Below are 18,039 nucleotides of genomic sequence, written 5' to 3'. Positions count from 1 at the left end.
GCACTGATACAGGAGTATCCATTGATACTAATACAAGAGTGCAAAATTGAACTGAAACAGGAGTACGTATTCGCAATAATACATGGGTGCACAATTGCACTATACAAGAGTGCTCAATTGCACTAATTCACGAGTGCTCGAAGACACTGATACAGAAGTGCATGTTTGCACTAATACATTAATGTCTAATTGCACTGATTTAGGAATACTCAATTGTACTAACATAGGATCAAATGATTAGCACTTCACCTCATGGCTTATCAGTTGCACCAAATAATTCTCAATGTATATATAATAGGCATTCATAATAAAATTATGAATTGTTTATTCATCAGAAGTATCAATATGTACTAACATATCCAATTATCATAAAAAAGTGTATTGGGTAATTCATATCCAAAATCATCATAACTTTCCTAATTTCAATTTCTAGCCAAAAGAATAAATTCTTTTGAAATTCATCCCAACTTTTTTAATTTATTCCATAATAGTTCCGTTACCATTTAATTTCACATTCAAGCCTCTAACGGGTTTTCAAGTATACTAACAAACCATTCAAATATAGTATATCAATTACTAATCAATTTTCATTTCAATTCCATTATTTCTATACTTCACAATTTGGTCCCTAAATTTGCACAACTTCTGAATCGACCTAATTTCAACCTTCTAACATCAAAATCAATATTTCAATATTCATTCTAGCATAGCACTTCATCTTTCAAACAATTACATTTCAACTTTTCCATTTTATTCAAAATGGTCACATGCCATTTAACTTTCATTTAAGCTTCAATTAACATAATTAAAATTTTCAGCATTTAATTCACACATGGTACATCAACAATTACACAATTACCAATTAAAGCCCAAACCATTCCATATTTATGATTGGGTCCTCATACTTATACAACCTTCCAATTTGATCAAAATCAACATTCTAACATTCAATTTTAGCATATTACATCAACTATTGAACAATTTCACATCATCCCCGTAATTTTTAATAAATTACAAATAGGTCCCTAAACTTGTGCAAATTTATAATTTGGTCCAATTCACATTTTAAAGTATGTAGAAACATTCTTACATCCATTCTAATCCTTAGGATTTTTTTTTGTATAATTTTCCCATTATTTATTTCTTAAGGCAGAATATATATTGGTTCACTATGCTTGATTTTCTTTAACATATGCTCATCATGTAATAATTTTTATAACTATCATGCCAATGTGATGAAGTTTCATTTCAAACATTTAAGGTAACATATAACATAAGAGTATCATAAAGTGCATAATTTACCATAATTTCATATTCTGGCAGTTTGCACTACCCTCAAAGAAATATTATTCTGTATTAATCTACACACTTAAAAATTATTTCGTTTGTTCCACAGGAAACTAGACTTGAATACGAATCTAACCATATAAGAAACTTCTTCTAGTTCAACTTGTACAATTTATGACAAATTTTCTAATCCAACTTACAAAATCTATTTTGAGCAGAATTTGCTATCCAAATTTCTAACCTATCATCGGTTAAAGATTCATATATTTTTTTTATAAACTTGTAAATCAGTAGTTGTTTATTTTAAACAAAACTAGATATCCATCCTTCTAAACTTATAAACTTATTGTTTAGATTACCAATTTAGGTAGATATCATTCATTTGCATCCTTAGCTTATTCACTAATTCTATTAGCTTATCAAATGAACAAACATGCAATAATTCAAGTTCTTATCATTATTTCCACGCAATCTCAATCAATTCCATATCGAAAACATCAAAATTCAATCTTTTCCATAAACTCTAACCTTCATCTTTAAACATTTCCAATTGATTTTAAGCATCACACATGCTTGGAAATGAGTCAACTAACATCGAAATCCATCCTTAAATCATCAAATTTCCACTTCTCCTTCAACCACCATTTTCACGAAATCACCACTCCAAGCATGAAAACATAAAATATTTACATCAACTTGTAGAGAATCTGATGTAGATTAATTTTATATTCCACGTCTTAATCCAAAAATTTAACAAAATGGCTTAAAAATGAAAAAGAAAAACTTTCTCACTTTGGCTATGGCACCCAAGGCTAGGAAAAGAAGAAGAATAAATTTTCAAAAAATCTCTCTCAAAATATCTACTACACTTGGCATTTAAACTAATTAAAATGAATTTAAAATTCATTTAATGTTAAATTACCATTTTACCATTAATGAAACACGGTAATTTCCACTTTGTCGTTCCATGACATCATCATACCAATATAAAAACATATTTATTTATTTTCGTCTTTGCCCTTATATTTTTTCAAAAATTTCAATTTGGTCACTTTAATTCAATTATCACACTTTAACATGAAAAATCCACTTAAATCCAATAATCCATATTTAATTCTACTGATTAAAAATATCAAAATAATATTACTAACCTCATACTATCATCCTTCAATTTTTTGTAAACTTTCGATTCGGTCGATTATCCGAATATTTTATCAAATTTTATCGCTTCATAGCTTTATACACAAACTCTGGATCAAAATTTGAATTCCAGAAAACTCCATTATTAAGAATGAAACATTAATTTATTGAATAAAATTTATTTTTGAGAAAATTACCACTTTGATCCTTGAGCTTCCTAAATTTATACTTTGACCACTAATGATTTTCATCTTTGTAGATATGAGGTGTAATTTGTTGATTGGTCCTTCAAAGATTATTTCCAAAGCAAAATACTCTTTTTAAACCATAGTGGGCTTTAGCCAAGCCCAAAACACTTCATTATTGAACATGGGTCTCTTAAAGCATTTTGGGTTTATTAAAACTTTTTTTCGGGTTGGCCTGAAACTCCCAACCCAGAAGTCAAGGCGTTACACTCTCAATTATGCATGATATATATATGCATGATATATATATATATATATATATATATATATATATATTATAGAAAATGTTTAATGTAACACCCCAATTTAGGGGTTAAATTTAAGAAATTATAAAGTGGTGAATTTAATTGGTATTTTTAGACGAAATTGGGGATTAAATTGTAAAATCGTAAAGTTGACAGACCGTTTTAAGAAATATAGGAAGTTCAGTGACTAAACTCTTGGTTTACCCATTTTTTATATAAGATGAATTATAAAAATAAACCCTGTGCGCAGGTTTTTGCATAATATTTTTCAGTTTTCCCTCTCCGATCAACCAACTTTCAACTCTGATCTACTCGCCGTCCGACCTCCGATCGACGAGCCGAAACCACCATCGTGTTCGTTATCGAGCAAGGAACAAAACCCCACAAAGCTTTTGTCGTGAATCGTTGTCGTTCGTTGTTAATTTCAGTCGGAAGTATCATCGGTAATAACTCGATTTCAATTGGTTTTTCGTCGATTCACGACGATTCGATGATCCGTTTACGACACCTCCCGCACCATCGTGTTCATTGCATCGTTCCGAGTCCGCCGGTGTCATCCTTGGTCTCCGACGGCGACGGCGCGTGAGGAGGTAAAGCGCTCAAAGTTTCCGATTTGTTGAAATCAAGCTCTCCGCTGTTCAAAATTGTGAACCAGCTTTCTAAGTATCTTGAAATCGCTTAAAATAATTTTTAAGAATTTTTTCGGGAATTTTTCGATATCAAGGCACTGTTCACGCGCCCCCATATGCCGCCACTGCGCGTGGGAAAGATAAAAGTGACCGGTTTGAACGGTTTTGGTGTATAGTTGAGCGGTTTGACCAGTCATAACCCGACCCGACCCGTTGACCGTTGACCGGCGTTGACCATTGTTGACCAAAACTTTGAGTGGCTTTGACTGGGTATTAAACGACCTGTGACTTTGACCGAGTATACCTATCAAGACATTTTTGGACGTTCCAAATCCGATTCCGCAGTTCGTTTTTCAAAATTCGAACCCGAAGGCCTCGAAATTGCCGGTCAAACCCGTTGACTTTGATTTTGACCGAAAATTTCAAATTTCCGAAAAGTCATATTTTATGCTTTCGATGTCCTGAATCCGAATCCGAAGTCCGTTTCGCCAAATTCGAACCCGGTAAGCTGTTTTTCACTGATTTATCATCCGATTCGATCCGTTTATTACAATTAAGCTCCGTTTTTTATATATAATTTATGTTGATATGTATCTGAGGAATTATTGGAAGTTGAATTGAAGATCAAATGCGTTTGAATGGAATTTTTATGGTCGATCAGTATTACACGAAAATCGAGGTAATACTTTACTACCTCTTTATGCTTTATGGAACATGTGAATATTGGTAAATGCATGATTAAGATAATGTTAGTCTCATTTGTGGAGTTGAATAATTTACACTCGATATGAATGTGGAAGAAATTCTGTAATTGAATACGGATCGAATGATTAATATAAGAGATATAAGAATTGTTAGAATTAAATTACAAGTTTGTGATTAGTGATAAAGAAATCAGCCATGGATTTGCAACTTATATTTTATATCATCAAAGGTTAAATGTTAAAGGTACTTGGATGAGAAATTATGAGAATATTCTGATAGGGTAAAAGTACGAAAATACCCTTATGTTGTTGGATGACAAGAATTGTCCCTGGAAGTTGGTTAATAACTCTTAACAGACATATTGATCCGATATAACTATTGATGTGCATAAGAAATGTTAGTTTTACATGGAAATTATGGATAACCGGTTTTTAACCCCAAGAGGGTTTATACAAGATACTAGAAGTTTGTTAAGGAATCACTTCAAGATTAGAGAAGGTTCGGGAAAGCAATTAATCATAGGATCTCTAAATTATATTATTTTCGTTAAGAGCTAATATCGAAATTATCTGGTTAAGAAATTACAGAAATACCCTTAATAGTCTGAGAGTACTTAATTCGTACTTAACTCATATTTGATTGTTAAGATACTGACTTAGTGCAGGAAAATTCCTGATATTCCGTTTGTAAAATCTGAGAAGGCACTTGACCCGGAAATATCCGAGTTATGAGTAAATACCTGAAGAACAATTTATCGGGGGTGTTCTGTTGTCAGAATTGTTCGAAATGACTGAAATGAATGATAAGATTGAATTTAATAGTAAGATCAGACGGAAGAAAATGATTAAAGTACACTGAATCTGTACAATGACCAAAATACCCCTGTAATAGAAATGACCCAAGAATATCACCAAGCTCAGGAATGATTGAATATCCTCGACCTCTGAAATGAATGAAATAAAACTGAACATCAAAATTACCAAAATACCCTTATGGCCTATATTAAGTAAATGTCTTGGATTAATTAAGGAATCCAAATAAGCATAGGTATTAGACTACCTTTAGAAGTTATGGAATAACTTAAGTGAACCGATCAACTGTAATGATATGTCAGTACCTGAATGACATAGGTATCAGTTGAAGGTGTATTTGTCTTCTCAAGTGTGGTTCGATGATAATTTTGGAAGTACTCAGTTCAGCTCAACTCTAGATCGCATTCGGTAATAAGAAATGGATATTCGTTAGACAAATCAACCACGAAGACCAAATTGAATTGAACAAAAGTACAATATGTATATGAAATTCAGAAACGTTTGGATTACCCTGAAGAACTCAGAAGTAACTGGAATGGACTTGAATGCTAAATAAATTAAGTAACCACAAGGACTGAGGATTGAATAAGTGAGTTGGATTAATCTGGAAATGTTAATGAACATACATGATGTAATGTTCTTATGGATCATGAACTACAAATCAAGCACGTCAACATTTCATGATATAGTGAAAGCGTGAAAATGAAATAAAGACATTGGGAGATCTATTCAGTGATGATTCCGAAGATGATCTATGGATAAGAAATTTTGGTATTAAAGTGTAAATACCCTGGAAAGACAACGAATTGACCAGTCGATAAGTATTAATTTTGGGAGATATTCATCTGAAGTTGTTTGATAATGAAATCAATCGACATAGACTGTAAATGTCCTGAATCTTCAGTTATTCCTTATCAGCCAAGTCACATTCTGAATAAATGGTGATTTCGTCAGTTAATGAACCCTTCCCATGGTGATTCGAAATTCCAACATTCTATCGGCATACTGAAGATCCGTGTTTCTCTGCCTTATAAGATTATCCAGTCCCTCTAAATAATATTTGTAAACTCTGGTGTGTTCCCTAATTATATAATTATTTTTATTTGATTTCCGACTTGAATTCTATTCTGATACATGACCTGAATTCTGTTCTGATTTCTGATCTGGATTCTGTTCTAAATTCTGTTTTGATTTCTAATATCTCCGTTTAATGACGGAAAAATGTTTTAAATGGGGGGTATTGTTGAAGGAAGAATTTCCGCAGGTTTCTCGGCTTTGTGCTCAGGGCTTTATATGATGTGTTGGGTTGGGTGTATGGTTCTGGGGAACCTACACATTATGATGTGTTGGGATGGGGGTATATATATATATATGTTTTAAAAAGATCTGAAAAGTTACATGGTTTTTGGGAACACACTAGATAACCTATTCTGATCTCCTGAACTTAGTCATCCGAAATATTTCTCTGAAGCGAAAACTCATTGTCCGTTACCGCCTGAAATATCGGTAGGATCTCTGCTCAGCATAAAAATCTGTAAATGTTCGGAAACAATAAGGAAATATATATTTATCAGTATCTGCACGTTCATCAGCATCATCTAGTAGTTCTGTATTACTGAGCTTTCCAAAGCTCACTCTATTACTCACCTTTTCAGGTTAAAAGAATTGTACTAGTGCATCTATCAACATCAGTAAGGGAGTTCTTCCGGCGTTGTTTACAGAGTACGGTAAATGTGATTAGGGGGCATGTAATTCTATTTTGTTTTATGAACAAGTCTGAAAATCTGTTTTATTTTTATATTGATACATGATTTTATAAGTTTACATGTTCTGTTAAAAAGTTTTAAATTTTCCGCTATTTTTACGGTGGGTTGTTCCGGTGACCCTAATGTGACTTCCCGGATCGGATCTGGTTACCCTTATCGATCTGGGGGGTTACATTTAAATTGAAATAAAATATTACCAAAATATTATAAATATATTTACAACTAAATTTAAATAGAAACTCAAGTAACTCAACTCGAATTCATAAACTCGAATCGAAAATTTTAAATAAAGTTTGAGTTATAAAATATGACTCGTGAACTCAACTAATTCAATTTTTTACTCAATTATACTCAATCGAATACTCACTTCTAATCGCACTAGACTAAACATTGCTTTCAATATAAATAAGGTTGCCTAGTACATGCACCATGTGAGAGTCATCTTGTTGATATTGAAAAATAATGAGGTATTTGAATAAAAATAAAAATTTAATGTATACAATTAAACTAAGATTAAAGTTATATGTATATAATTACACTAAATTAAACTTTATATAACGTATTACACATTTAATCAAATTTCACGTATAAGTTTCAGATTTAACTTGAATATTTTTTGTTAAAATGTATTATGACAAATAATGTACGATATTCATTTCTTGATAATACAGATTTAAAATATTAAGAAGATATAAATTAACTTAAATAAGAAGTTTATCAAACTCAACTATATTTCGAGATTATAATTTTAACATTACATTTCTAAATAGGTTAAATTTAAAATTAATCCTTTCAAAACCTAATTAAATTAATAATTAAAATATATTTATAAGTATCAAGGTTTAATTAAAATAAAATTTTCAAATAATTTATATAAAATATGAGTCAAACGTAAATTAAAAATAATTTAATTTTAAAATTTTCATTAATCGAATATTATTAGTAGGATGAAAATGCAAAATAATTAAGAGTCTGTTTGTTTCACTGGAAACATTTTGCAGAAAATGTTTTTCGTAAAATGAATTACGTTTTCTAGAAGAAAAGGACGACCAAGGCGGAAGTGGGAAGACTGCTTGAGATCTGATTTGAGGGATTTAACCCTTACCGAAGACATGACCTCTGATAGGAAAATATGGAGGCTAAAGACTAGGGTAGTCGAGTAGTGTGGGTCACATCTATAGGGTGTATCATCTCTGTCTTCTTTTAATGTCTTTGTAGTATTTTCCATGACTTCTACTTTTTATATGTTTCTGTTATTGGTATTTATGAAGGATTAGAACTGCGCTTGCTATCGTTGACTTTTGTGTATCATTCTCTTCATGTTTCCTCTTTTAAATTTAGCCGAGTCTTATGTTTCTGTCTATATGCAGAGATTCTTTCGCAGGGATTAATTCCCGTTACAGACGCACATATGATTTTAATGACTGCATATGAATATTGTTTAGCTATGTATTTATTTATATATGCACTGCATTTTATCTATATTTTTAATTTTCTGACTGCCGGAGGTCTTCCACGGAAGCTACTCTCAACCTGGCGTTGGGAGCAGCCTACTACCCTACCTCCCCCTTACCTCATACATATGGGAATTGGGTTTTGTTGTTGTTGTTGTTGTTGTTTTTTCTAGAAAACGTTTTACGGTGTTTGGAAGAGATCACGTAAATCATTTTCCATTAGTTGATGAAATTTTTAAAAATTGTTTATTACAAATATTAAATACAATAAATAATATTATTTATCATAAAACTTAATATTATTATTTTTAAAATATTAGAATAATTTATTTTTTTATTATTAAATATGATTTTATTAATAAAAATATTAATTTTAGTACATTTTATTGAAATAAAATATTATAAATTATATTAATTATTTATTAAACTAATATTATTATATTATATTTTAAAAATATTAGTTAATATATTTTTAATATCTTTATTAAAATATTATTATATTAATATTAAATAAATAAATGATATTATTTATTATTAGTAATTTAATAATATTATTTCTATGAAATTAATAAATAATATAAATTTTATTAATAATTTAGTATATATTATTAAAATAATAATATAATATCTTATAATAATTGAGTATTTGATTATAATATTAAAAATATAATATTATATGATTAGAAATATTAATAAATATATTTTTAAATATTCTAATAATTAATATTTTGATTAAAATTATTTTAAAATATTTATTAATATTAAATTCATAAAATAAAATTACTTTGAGTATTTATTCTTTAAAGTGAAAAGTTCAGAAAATGACTTACAGAAAATCAGACCGTAAGTCATTTTCTAGAAAACATAAAGTAAAATTTGTTGACCAGAAAAATATTTTACGTTGACCAACCAATTTTTCTCCAACCAAACACTGGAAAATAAGGAAAACGTTTTCCGAAAAATATTTTACATGAAACAAACATACCCTAAATTGAAAGTATATTACTTATAGGTAAACAACACGGATGACCACTCAACTATAATTAAAAATCATCTAAATATTTTAATCTTAATTTTAATTAAATACAATAAATTTAATCATCTAATTAGATTGTGACATGTGTCAATCTGTAATTAGATAATTAAATTTATTTAATTACATTAATATATTTTCTTCTAATCAGAAGTTGCCAACAAGCAGCCACTGAGCCAAGGATACTCAATTAATTACTTAAGTTTAACAACAAATAATATATATAAAATAAAAATAGATGAAAATTATCAGAAGACATATCTATTTAATAAGTTGAATAAAAAATACAATATATATTTTATTCTTTTATTAATTTGAATATATATTAATAACAAAATATATTTTAAATTAATAAAAGAATAAATATATTTTAAGTTAAAATAAATATAAAATATATTTAATAAGTTATATTAATAAGAAAATATATTTCTAATTAATAAAAGAATAAAAATATATTTTAAGTTAAAATAAAAATAAAATATATATTTTTAAAGTTGGAACATAAAAGAATAAAATATATATTTTATTTTTTTATTGAAATTATTAAATATATTTTATTTTTATTTTAACTTAAAATATATTTTATTTTAAATAAAATTTTTATTATTCTTTTATTAATTTAGAAAATATATTGTGTTATTAATATATATTCAAATTAATAAAAGAATAAAATATTTTTTAAGTATAAATATACTACTACTTTAAAATAAAATATACTTTTAAGTATATTATTTGAATATAAATTTTAAACAATAAGTATACAAGGTATATATTATTTGTTGTTAAACTTAAACAATTGATTACCCTTGGCTCTGTGGTTGCTTGTTGGCTTGTTAAATCAGGTGTCCTTGGTTTGATTTCTCATAACACCCAATTTCTTAAATTTTTCTTACAAACCTAAAGTGACACGTGTCACCCTTTGAGTGGAAGAAAATAAATTTAATGAATTAAATAAGTTGTAAATAAATTCAATCATTCAATTATAGATTAACACATGTTACAATTTAATTAGATGATTAAATTTATTGTATTTAATTAAAATTAAGATTAAATTATCATTTTGTGCAAGTAAAAGGTACCAAGCGTATAATTATTCCGAAATATTTAACTGACACATCATTATCTCCATTAAATTTTAACAGAGAGTGACTAGATTGAATAATTTAAATAATTGGGTAGTCTATTTGATCAAATTAAAATATCAGTTGTCAAAATGATTTTTTACCATAGTTGAGTGATGATCCGTGCAGTTTACCCTTTACTTATTCCCTTCTCCCATTTTCTTCCAGCCTCTTCAGATCGAAATGCAAATTCCCCAGTTACTCTATTAGCTATCAAAAATGGAGCAAAGCTCGTTATTCACGCTTGGACAACGCGTCCACTCATCCGCCGATCCACGCCGAGTGGGTACTGTCAAATTCGTCGGCAACGTAGAAGGCTACTCTGGAACTTGGGTCGGGGTGGAATGGGACAATGAAGGAGATGGCAAACATGATGGCTCCATCAATGGAGTCCGATACTTCCAAGCTCGATCCCAAAACTCAGCTTCATTCGTGAGACCCCATAACCTTAGCCCTGGCATTTCACTCCTTCAAGCTCTTAAGCTCAGATATCAATCCCAATCCACCAAACAAGAAGAGGGTAAGGGTTTAAGCTAACTCATTCACTTACCTCATTGATTTGAGAGTACAAAACAACAGCAAAACAAATTTGTATATGAGATTTTACTTTTTGGACCTGTATCTGCTGTTAGCTTCCTATCATCTGTTTGTTTTAGTCATTTATGATTGCCTTTTCAGCTTTTCTACTGGTAATATGTGAACTTAAAAAGAAAGGAAATTTTGCTTTTGTAGATGAAATGTATGTGCTTTCAGCTAGCAACCAGCGCGTGTCAGTTGAACTTTTGGGTAAAGACAAGATCCAAGATAAGCTAAGTCGATTTAAAGAGCTGAATAGTGCTTCAATATCCTATTTGGGTGTCAGCACTCCTGGAGAGCCGGCTGAAATACGTGCTTCTGTGCCAAGTGATTTGCTCTTTCCTATTTGCCTATTAGAATCTAATTAATAGACATTCTAAGTTTTAACTTGAGTGCTCAGAGAATTCTTTATTTTTTTAGCCTTTTCCATTTGCATAAATCCTGAGAGTGAGTTTTGAATTTTGTTGCTTCATTCCTTTGTGTGGTTTTTCCTACCATAATTAAGCTAAGAAGAGGCCTTGTTGAGGATTTAATTCCTTTTGCAGATGCAAAAGATGAGTATCGTATTATAAAATTAAAGAGCATCTTTCTTGAATTTACTTTTAGGTTACTGATCATTTTAGTTTCATTTTTATAGTTTTCTAGGTTAGCTTCTTGCTGCTTTCGATTTTCTCTTGATGTTATGTCATTTTTGTAACTAAAACTTTGTTTGCAAAAAAGAATTGAAGGGGAGAAAAGAAAAAACCTTGGATGCTCCTAAGATTATGAGAACCACTGATTTGTAAAATGCTAAATGATATTGTGATTTGTGTCGCAATGCATGTCTGCATGATAAAAAAGATAAATCAAGCTTATATTTTCTTACTTATTTGTTTTCCTTCTGAATTTTAGCATATGTTTTTGAATTTACTTTTGGCATATATTAGAAGTAACAAACAAGGCTACTTTTGTACACGTTTCATAAGCTTAAATAACATTTGCACCATAGAAAGAAATTTTTTTGAGCATAAGCGTGATGATTCAGCTGGTTGCGGCATTTCATGTGGAAGTAGTTTTATGATGTTTTCTCTGCTGGCTTGAGCATGTTAGAAAGGCAGAAAGCTAAGCTTCATTGTTTTAAGATATATTGCTTAGCGACGTTACATTCTTTATCTGATTTTTAGATATGATGCTCCTTTAAATATATTGTTGTGGTATATATTTGTTGCATTTTTCTGAATATGTTGCTAGTACAACTGTATTTATTACTTACTTTTCTTAGTTCTTACTATTTGTCATGTTCTTGTTGCAGATTTAAGGGAGCTGGACTTGACGGGAAATTTGATTTCTGATTGGAAGGTACATGTCCTAGTTAGTGCTACTTTCAACAAAGTTGTTCTTTAATTGAACACTTGACATAGCATATACTGCTTTCTCTATTCATGTTATCCTCTACTGTTTGCATTGTAGAGGATGAGTTCTAGACACTTTCTGGCTGATATTTATTTTATTTGTTGTCTTAGGATCTTAACTGCTCTTTCTGGATTTACTCATTCATGATCCATTTTAGATAAAATTGTAGTTGAATTAATTGAGATGATGTTTGGATGTAAATAAATGGAATTTAAGAAACATTTTCACCATACATTGCTTGTTTTATATGTTTCAGAGTTAATAGTGATTAGAGTATGTCTTATGCAACAAATTGTGCCTTTTTCCAGTCCTTTTGTGTTGATAAAATTATCATCTTTTCCATCTGAAATGAAAACACCTGATACATTCTAGAGATTTCACACCAATCCGCTTTGAATGGGAAGGTTTTCTCTTCCCCTTCTTCTTCTCCTTAAAAGTGGAGTCAGGTTGTGGGATGTGGTGGTTTTGGTAAATGCCTTCTTTGCTCTACTTTTCCCCACGTTTTGAAATTAATATTTTAGTCTTTAAGGTATTCTAGGTTCCCTTTTTAGATTCTTTAGTGTGTGTATATATATATATATATCCACTTACACCAAGTGTAAAACTTTTAGTTTTACACTTTTTTAGGATCGTTGGATGAGGGGAAATCAAAGGCTAAGATTAACTCCTTGTTTTTCCTTCCTGTGAATATCTTCTCATTTCCTACTGTAATATGATGTATGCAATTGTTCTGCCTTAACCTTTAAGAGACTGGTTATATTTACTTGCTTTTGATTTTGGAACTGCCTTACCAGTCAATTACTGCTTGGTTTGTCATGACCATGCTCTTTTTCTGAACTTATATCTGTTTGAATCAATCTTTTAATGCAGGATGTTGGCACCATATGTGAACAGTTACAGCATCTTGTAGCACTCAATTTGTCTAATAATTTAATGACACAGAACATGATTGGGTTCCCCTACTAGAAGGCATCCGTGTTTTAGTTTTGAACAGTACAGGCATAAACTGGTCACAGGTGCACTATTTTCCTTCATTCATAGAAGCTTTTGCAAGCTATATGAAGAGATGTGCTTTATAAAAGTAATGAGTGGTAGTGGAACTGTTTTTGAAATGGTATCATGTTTGATTAAGATTTACATGGGAATGAGAATATTTGAGAGAAAGGATTTTGTAGCTCTAAATCCCATTAACTGAAGACTATATTTGGTATCTTTTTGACATGGCAGGTTGAAATCCTTGAACATTCATTACCAGTGATTGAGGAATTACACCTGATGGGGAATAAGATAAGTTCCATAGAGGTATCACTTACTTTTAGTTGCTTGAAACTTCAATCAAATTATGTCTAGAAACTACTATCACTCTAGCTGTTTTTCAATTCTTTAAGGACTTTTATACCGGTGTTAGACTAAAACAGAAAATAAGTCATTAATTTTCCCAGATTAGCCCTCATATTCTTATTGCAATAAAATGAGACCTTTAACATTTGTTTATAACCGATTTGAGCCATTATTTTCATGGGAAGTGCATATTGAGATATGATTACCCTGTGGCATGGACAATGTGGAAAGCAATCTTGCATGCGTTATTAAGGACATGAAGGAAATTTTGCTCTGTAGCATTAATGGAAAAGGGAGAAAAATCGATACACACACATGCATATATTAAAAGTATTTTCTTTTCTGAAGAGGATTAATTATTTGCTCACTTTTCTTTTGATTACTAGTGAATTAAAAGTATTTTCTTCTTTGACTCTGTTACTTCTGCAAAGTAGAGGGAAAGATAGGTGGTTCCAACTTTGGATTTAGTTGGTTAATAGATATAAGAGGAAATCTGTTACCTTATACTGTGAATTGTTTGGACAAGAATTTGATCTGGTTAGCAGAAATCCAAATGTAAAACAATGAACAAAAAAATGGACTATCTAAGTTATTAACTGAAGCTTTGGATTGAAGAAATGCTGGGTTGAATGGGTAGTAGCAGCAGCAAAAATTTATTTCAAAGATTATTGTACAGTGATTCTGTGGGATGCATGGAAAACTGTGGCGAACAAGTTGAACTAGTATGAACAATCAAGGGTAAAATACTAAAATTAGAGGAATATTATACAGCTATTGCACAGCTCGCAAAGAATAAAAATGTTCTTTTGGTATTTACTATTTCAAACATTAAATTTACCAACTCTCTGATGCATGCCTCTGCTTCGTATTCCACCTTTTGTTGCCAGCCAACATCATCCTCCACCGTTCAGGGATTTGCTTCTTTGCGGCTTTTGAATTTGGAAGATAATTGCTTAACTGAATGGAATGAAATCTTGAAACTTTCTCAACTGAAAAGGTCAGAATGAAGTTTGTGCTCCTTTCCAGGATGGTGTTCCCATGTTTTCTAGTAGCTGAATTCTCTTGATAGCTCATAACTCTCTGTAATTCTGTCTCAGTTTGGAGCAGCTTTATTTGAACAAGAACAAGTTGAACAGCATCTTTTACCCAGATAAGAATAAGATACAAGAATTGTTTGGTAATCAGGAGTCATGTGAGGAAAACTATTTGTTGTTTCAAAATCTGCGGTGCCTTCTTCTTGGTAATTTAATTGTTCTCTATTCTACATTTCAATTGGCCTGTTTCCCCTGTTAATCTACTGTCTAATTCTTTTATGCTTCAGGAAGTAATGAAATTAGCGATCTGGCTTCAATTGACTCACTGAACTCATTCCCAAAACTGATTGTAAGGGTTCTTCATCTTAAACATCTTCTCAATGTGCATGATAGTAGCTTTGGAGTGTGGAACATGCTGCTACTTTAATTCTGTGGGGGTAAAATCTAATATTTGCTACATTATATATGCAAGCATCACTGGTTGCACATAATTTCAAACGTATATAATGACATGCTGCAGTGAATTTATAATTTTTTTGTTTATCTATCTGATCAACTAAGTTTTATGATAATCATACACACTAAACTAGACATTGAGTGTAGGGAGAAAGTTACCATCTTGGCTAAATTGGCAAGATTAGTAGGCTCTAATCCTAGATTCTTGCTGTTGGAATGATTTTTGTTCTTTTTCTCTTTGCTGCATCTCAAATGTTTAGCTTCTTTTCTTATTTTTATTTTATTACCCTAAGGACATCAGGCTTTCTGATAATCCGATAGCTGATCCTGGAAGAGGTGGTCTCCCAAGATTTGCTTTAATTGCACGATTAGCAAAAGTTGAAATGCTAAATGGGAGTGAGGTAAACTCTAGATACTGCATAAAAGGTCTGCCTTGTTTCCTTTCTTTTGTGCGGTTCTAATGAATTTAATGTATTCTTATCCAACAATCTTTCAGATAAGTGCTCGAGAAAGGAAGGAATCAGAAATCCGGTATTTGTTTCTTTGAAAAATAGTTGGTTACTCTTTTCTGAAATGAAACCATGCCCTGGCTTTTGTTTCATTTTCTTTGTTTGGTCTCACCTATTCTTGATATATTTTAACATTATTTGTTTTGTTTTCTGCTTTCTTCCTCAAACCTCCGATTTTAGGGAGTAGGGCATAATAGCAGTCATTAATATTGTGAAGCACATGATGCCTGTCTGATATGGTCCAACTTGTTTAAGTTAGCAGTTCATACTAAAATTAGTTCCTAGTCAGATATATCTTGAGAAATTATTGATATTAGCGAATATCTTCTAATCTTCTGGGAGCACACTTCTTCTGTGAAAACATTTAATTCACTTGTCTTTCATGGCAGGGAAATGTTTTAGTAAATCATATTAGTCTCTGATTACTGTTTGTCTTCAAACTGTAATTTTAATAAATGATAGATGGATGATGATATTTTATTATGTCTGGTAACCTTCTTTTGAAATAGTTGCATGAAAAATGATCAACACATTTAAGTACTGGGGGTTTAAATTTAAATTCATTGTTATCCTCTATTGCCACCATCCCCAGATGAAAACCAGTGAGCCACTATCATAATGGTATCCTATACCAAGAGAGAAATTAACATTCATATTGATCTGTATTATCTTCTAATTAATATTCAATATTTCTTGCAGATATGTGCGCTTAGTAATGTCAAAATTGCTTGATAATCCAGAAGAGATCAACCGGCTTCATCCCCGGTAAATTTCCTTCTATGGACTATGTGCATAACTGAAATATTTACTGCTATTTCTGAACTTAATCTCCAAATCCAGGTTAGTTGAGTTGAAGAATTTTTATGGGATTGAGGATGAAAGGCCATCAGTGGGAGTAGCCGGTCCTCAGAAGATGGCGTCGGGACTCTTATGTATGAACCATAGATTTATCCTTCTTCTTTTTGTTAACTTCTCTTCATGCACTTAATAGTTTTCAACTGTGTATATAACGTGCAGCAATCACCCTGAAATGTGTGGCTCCATCTGTTGGTGAGAAGCTTCCATTGACAAAGAAATTGCCAGCTACTACAACAGTTATATTCTTCACCATTTCCTCCAAGCATTTTTAGTTGGATATGCATGTGAAGATTCACTCAAAATTAGTTTTCTCTATTTTAGGTTGGAAAACTGAAGGCCCTTTGTGAAAACTTTTTTAAACTAAAGTCCTTGAAGCTGAAATTGTTTCTTCAAGAAGAGGTTTATCTTCTAACGGATTTGTGATGATGTTTTCTTTTTTATTCTTCCTTGTCCTAACTTGTTATCTTTTCTAGTAGTAGAAATTATATACCTGCATTAGTGGACCAAAATCTGTAAAAATCTTTACAAAACGAGGACAATACCAGGATCTGTACTGTGCCAAAAGAAAAAGTGTTGAATATCATTTGTGATTTCCGTTCAAATTTGCAGGGTTCTCCTTTACCGATGTTGCTTGATGATGAAATGTCGTCTTTAATGGACATAGGGATTGGCAACGAGTCCACTATTATTGTGGATGAAGAGAGTTGACAAACAATTTGATAGAGCTAAATGAGTTATTTTTTTCACGCTTCAGAATATTTAAGGATGGAATATGCAAGGTAGTTGTTCTCTCTCCCTTCCTGATTTACTTGATCAACAGGAATACAAGAAAGCTTTTGTGCGCCTTTCTACATAATGTATATATCATCTTCTATTTTCAGTTGTTTGGGTTATGGTTTTAACATCAAATTTTCTTGATAGGATGATACACGATGAGGCTGAGATGGTGTGTTTGATTTTCCGGAAGGAAGAATTATACATACCTTATAAGACACTGTATTATCTCTATCTTTTGCGAAATGACTATCAAAAGAGTGCACCATAGCGGACCTTATAAGACACTGTATTATCTCTATCTTGTGTGAAATGGCTATCAAAAGAGTGCACCGCAGTGGACCTTAATTTGTTTTTGAAATGGGTAGGGAATAGAATTTGGGCTACTTGTGTGAAAATTTGGCATGGGCATCGACATACCATCTTCGTACAAACTCAAATCCGTTTAATATTTTCCTTTAAACGTTTTGTAATAGTAACAAACTTATAGATTTGGATGAATAGTTCAACCTGTGGGTGTATCCACTTCCGTGCAGGGCTGACCAGCAAGCAAACAATGAAAGATTTCGTCCAAAAAAGATAATAGCTAAATGTGGCAATAGTTATATATAATATAAATTGATTTATTGATCGAAACCTTATAAATATATATTACTTTAAAC

At 31.1% G+C, this 18,039-nt stretch overlaps 1 protein-coding gene across 1 annotated transcript; it reads left to right on the top strand.

Moving 5' to 3' along the window:
* The first annotated feature begins 10,628 nt into the window (after window positions 1-10,628).
* LOC120158889 (tubulin-folding cofactor E-like) lies at window positions 10,629-17,767 on the top strand. The gene is given in 17 exon segments (XM_039169618.1): window positions 10,629-10,957; window positions 11,170-11,340; window positions 12,305-12,351; window positions 13,276-13,363; window positions 13,366-13,421; window positions 13,633-13,707; window positions 14,634-14,743; window positions 14,844-14,986; window positions 15,068-15,129; window positions 15,530-15,637; window positions 15,733-15,767; window positions 16,445-16,510; window positions 16,586-16,677; window positions 16,763-16,839; window positions 16,925-17,002; window positions 17,213-17,382; window positions 17,525-17,767. Coding segments are annotated over 16 exon segments (1,608 nt in total). The 5' UTR covers window positions 10,629-10,656; the 3' UTR covers window positions 17,312-17,382; window positions 17,525-17,767.
* Window positions 17,768-18,039: the final 272 nt, after the last annotated feature.

The sequence above is a fragment of the Hibiscus syriacus genome, unplaced genomic scaffold (assembly GCF_006381635.1).
Source record: "Hibiscus syriacus cultivar Baekdansim isolate YM2019G1 unplaced genomic scaffold, ASM638163v2 tig00111332_pilon, whole genome shotgun sequence".
NCBI classification, from domain to species: Eukaryota; Viridiplantae; Streptophyta; class Magnoliopsida; order Malvales; family Malvaceae; genus Hibiscus; species Hibiscus syriacus.
The sequence above is the reverse complement of the archived record's forward strand: the minus strand, read 5'-3'. Positions and strand labels throughout refer to the sequence as shown.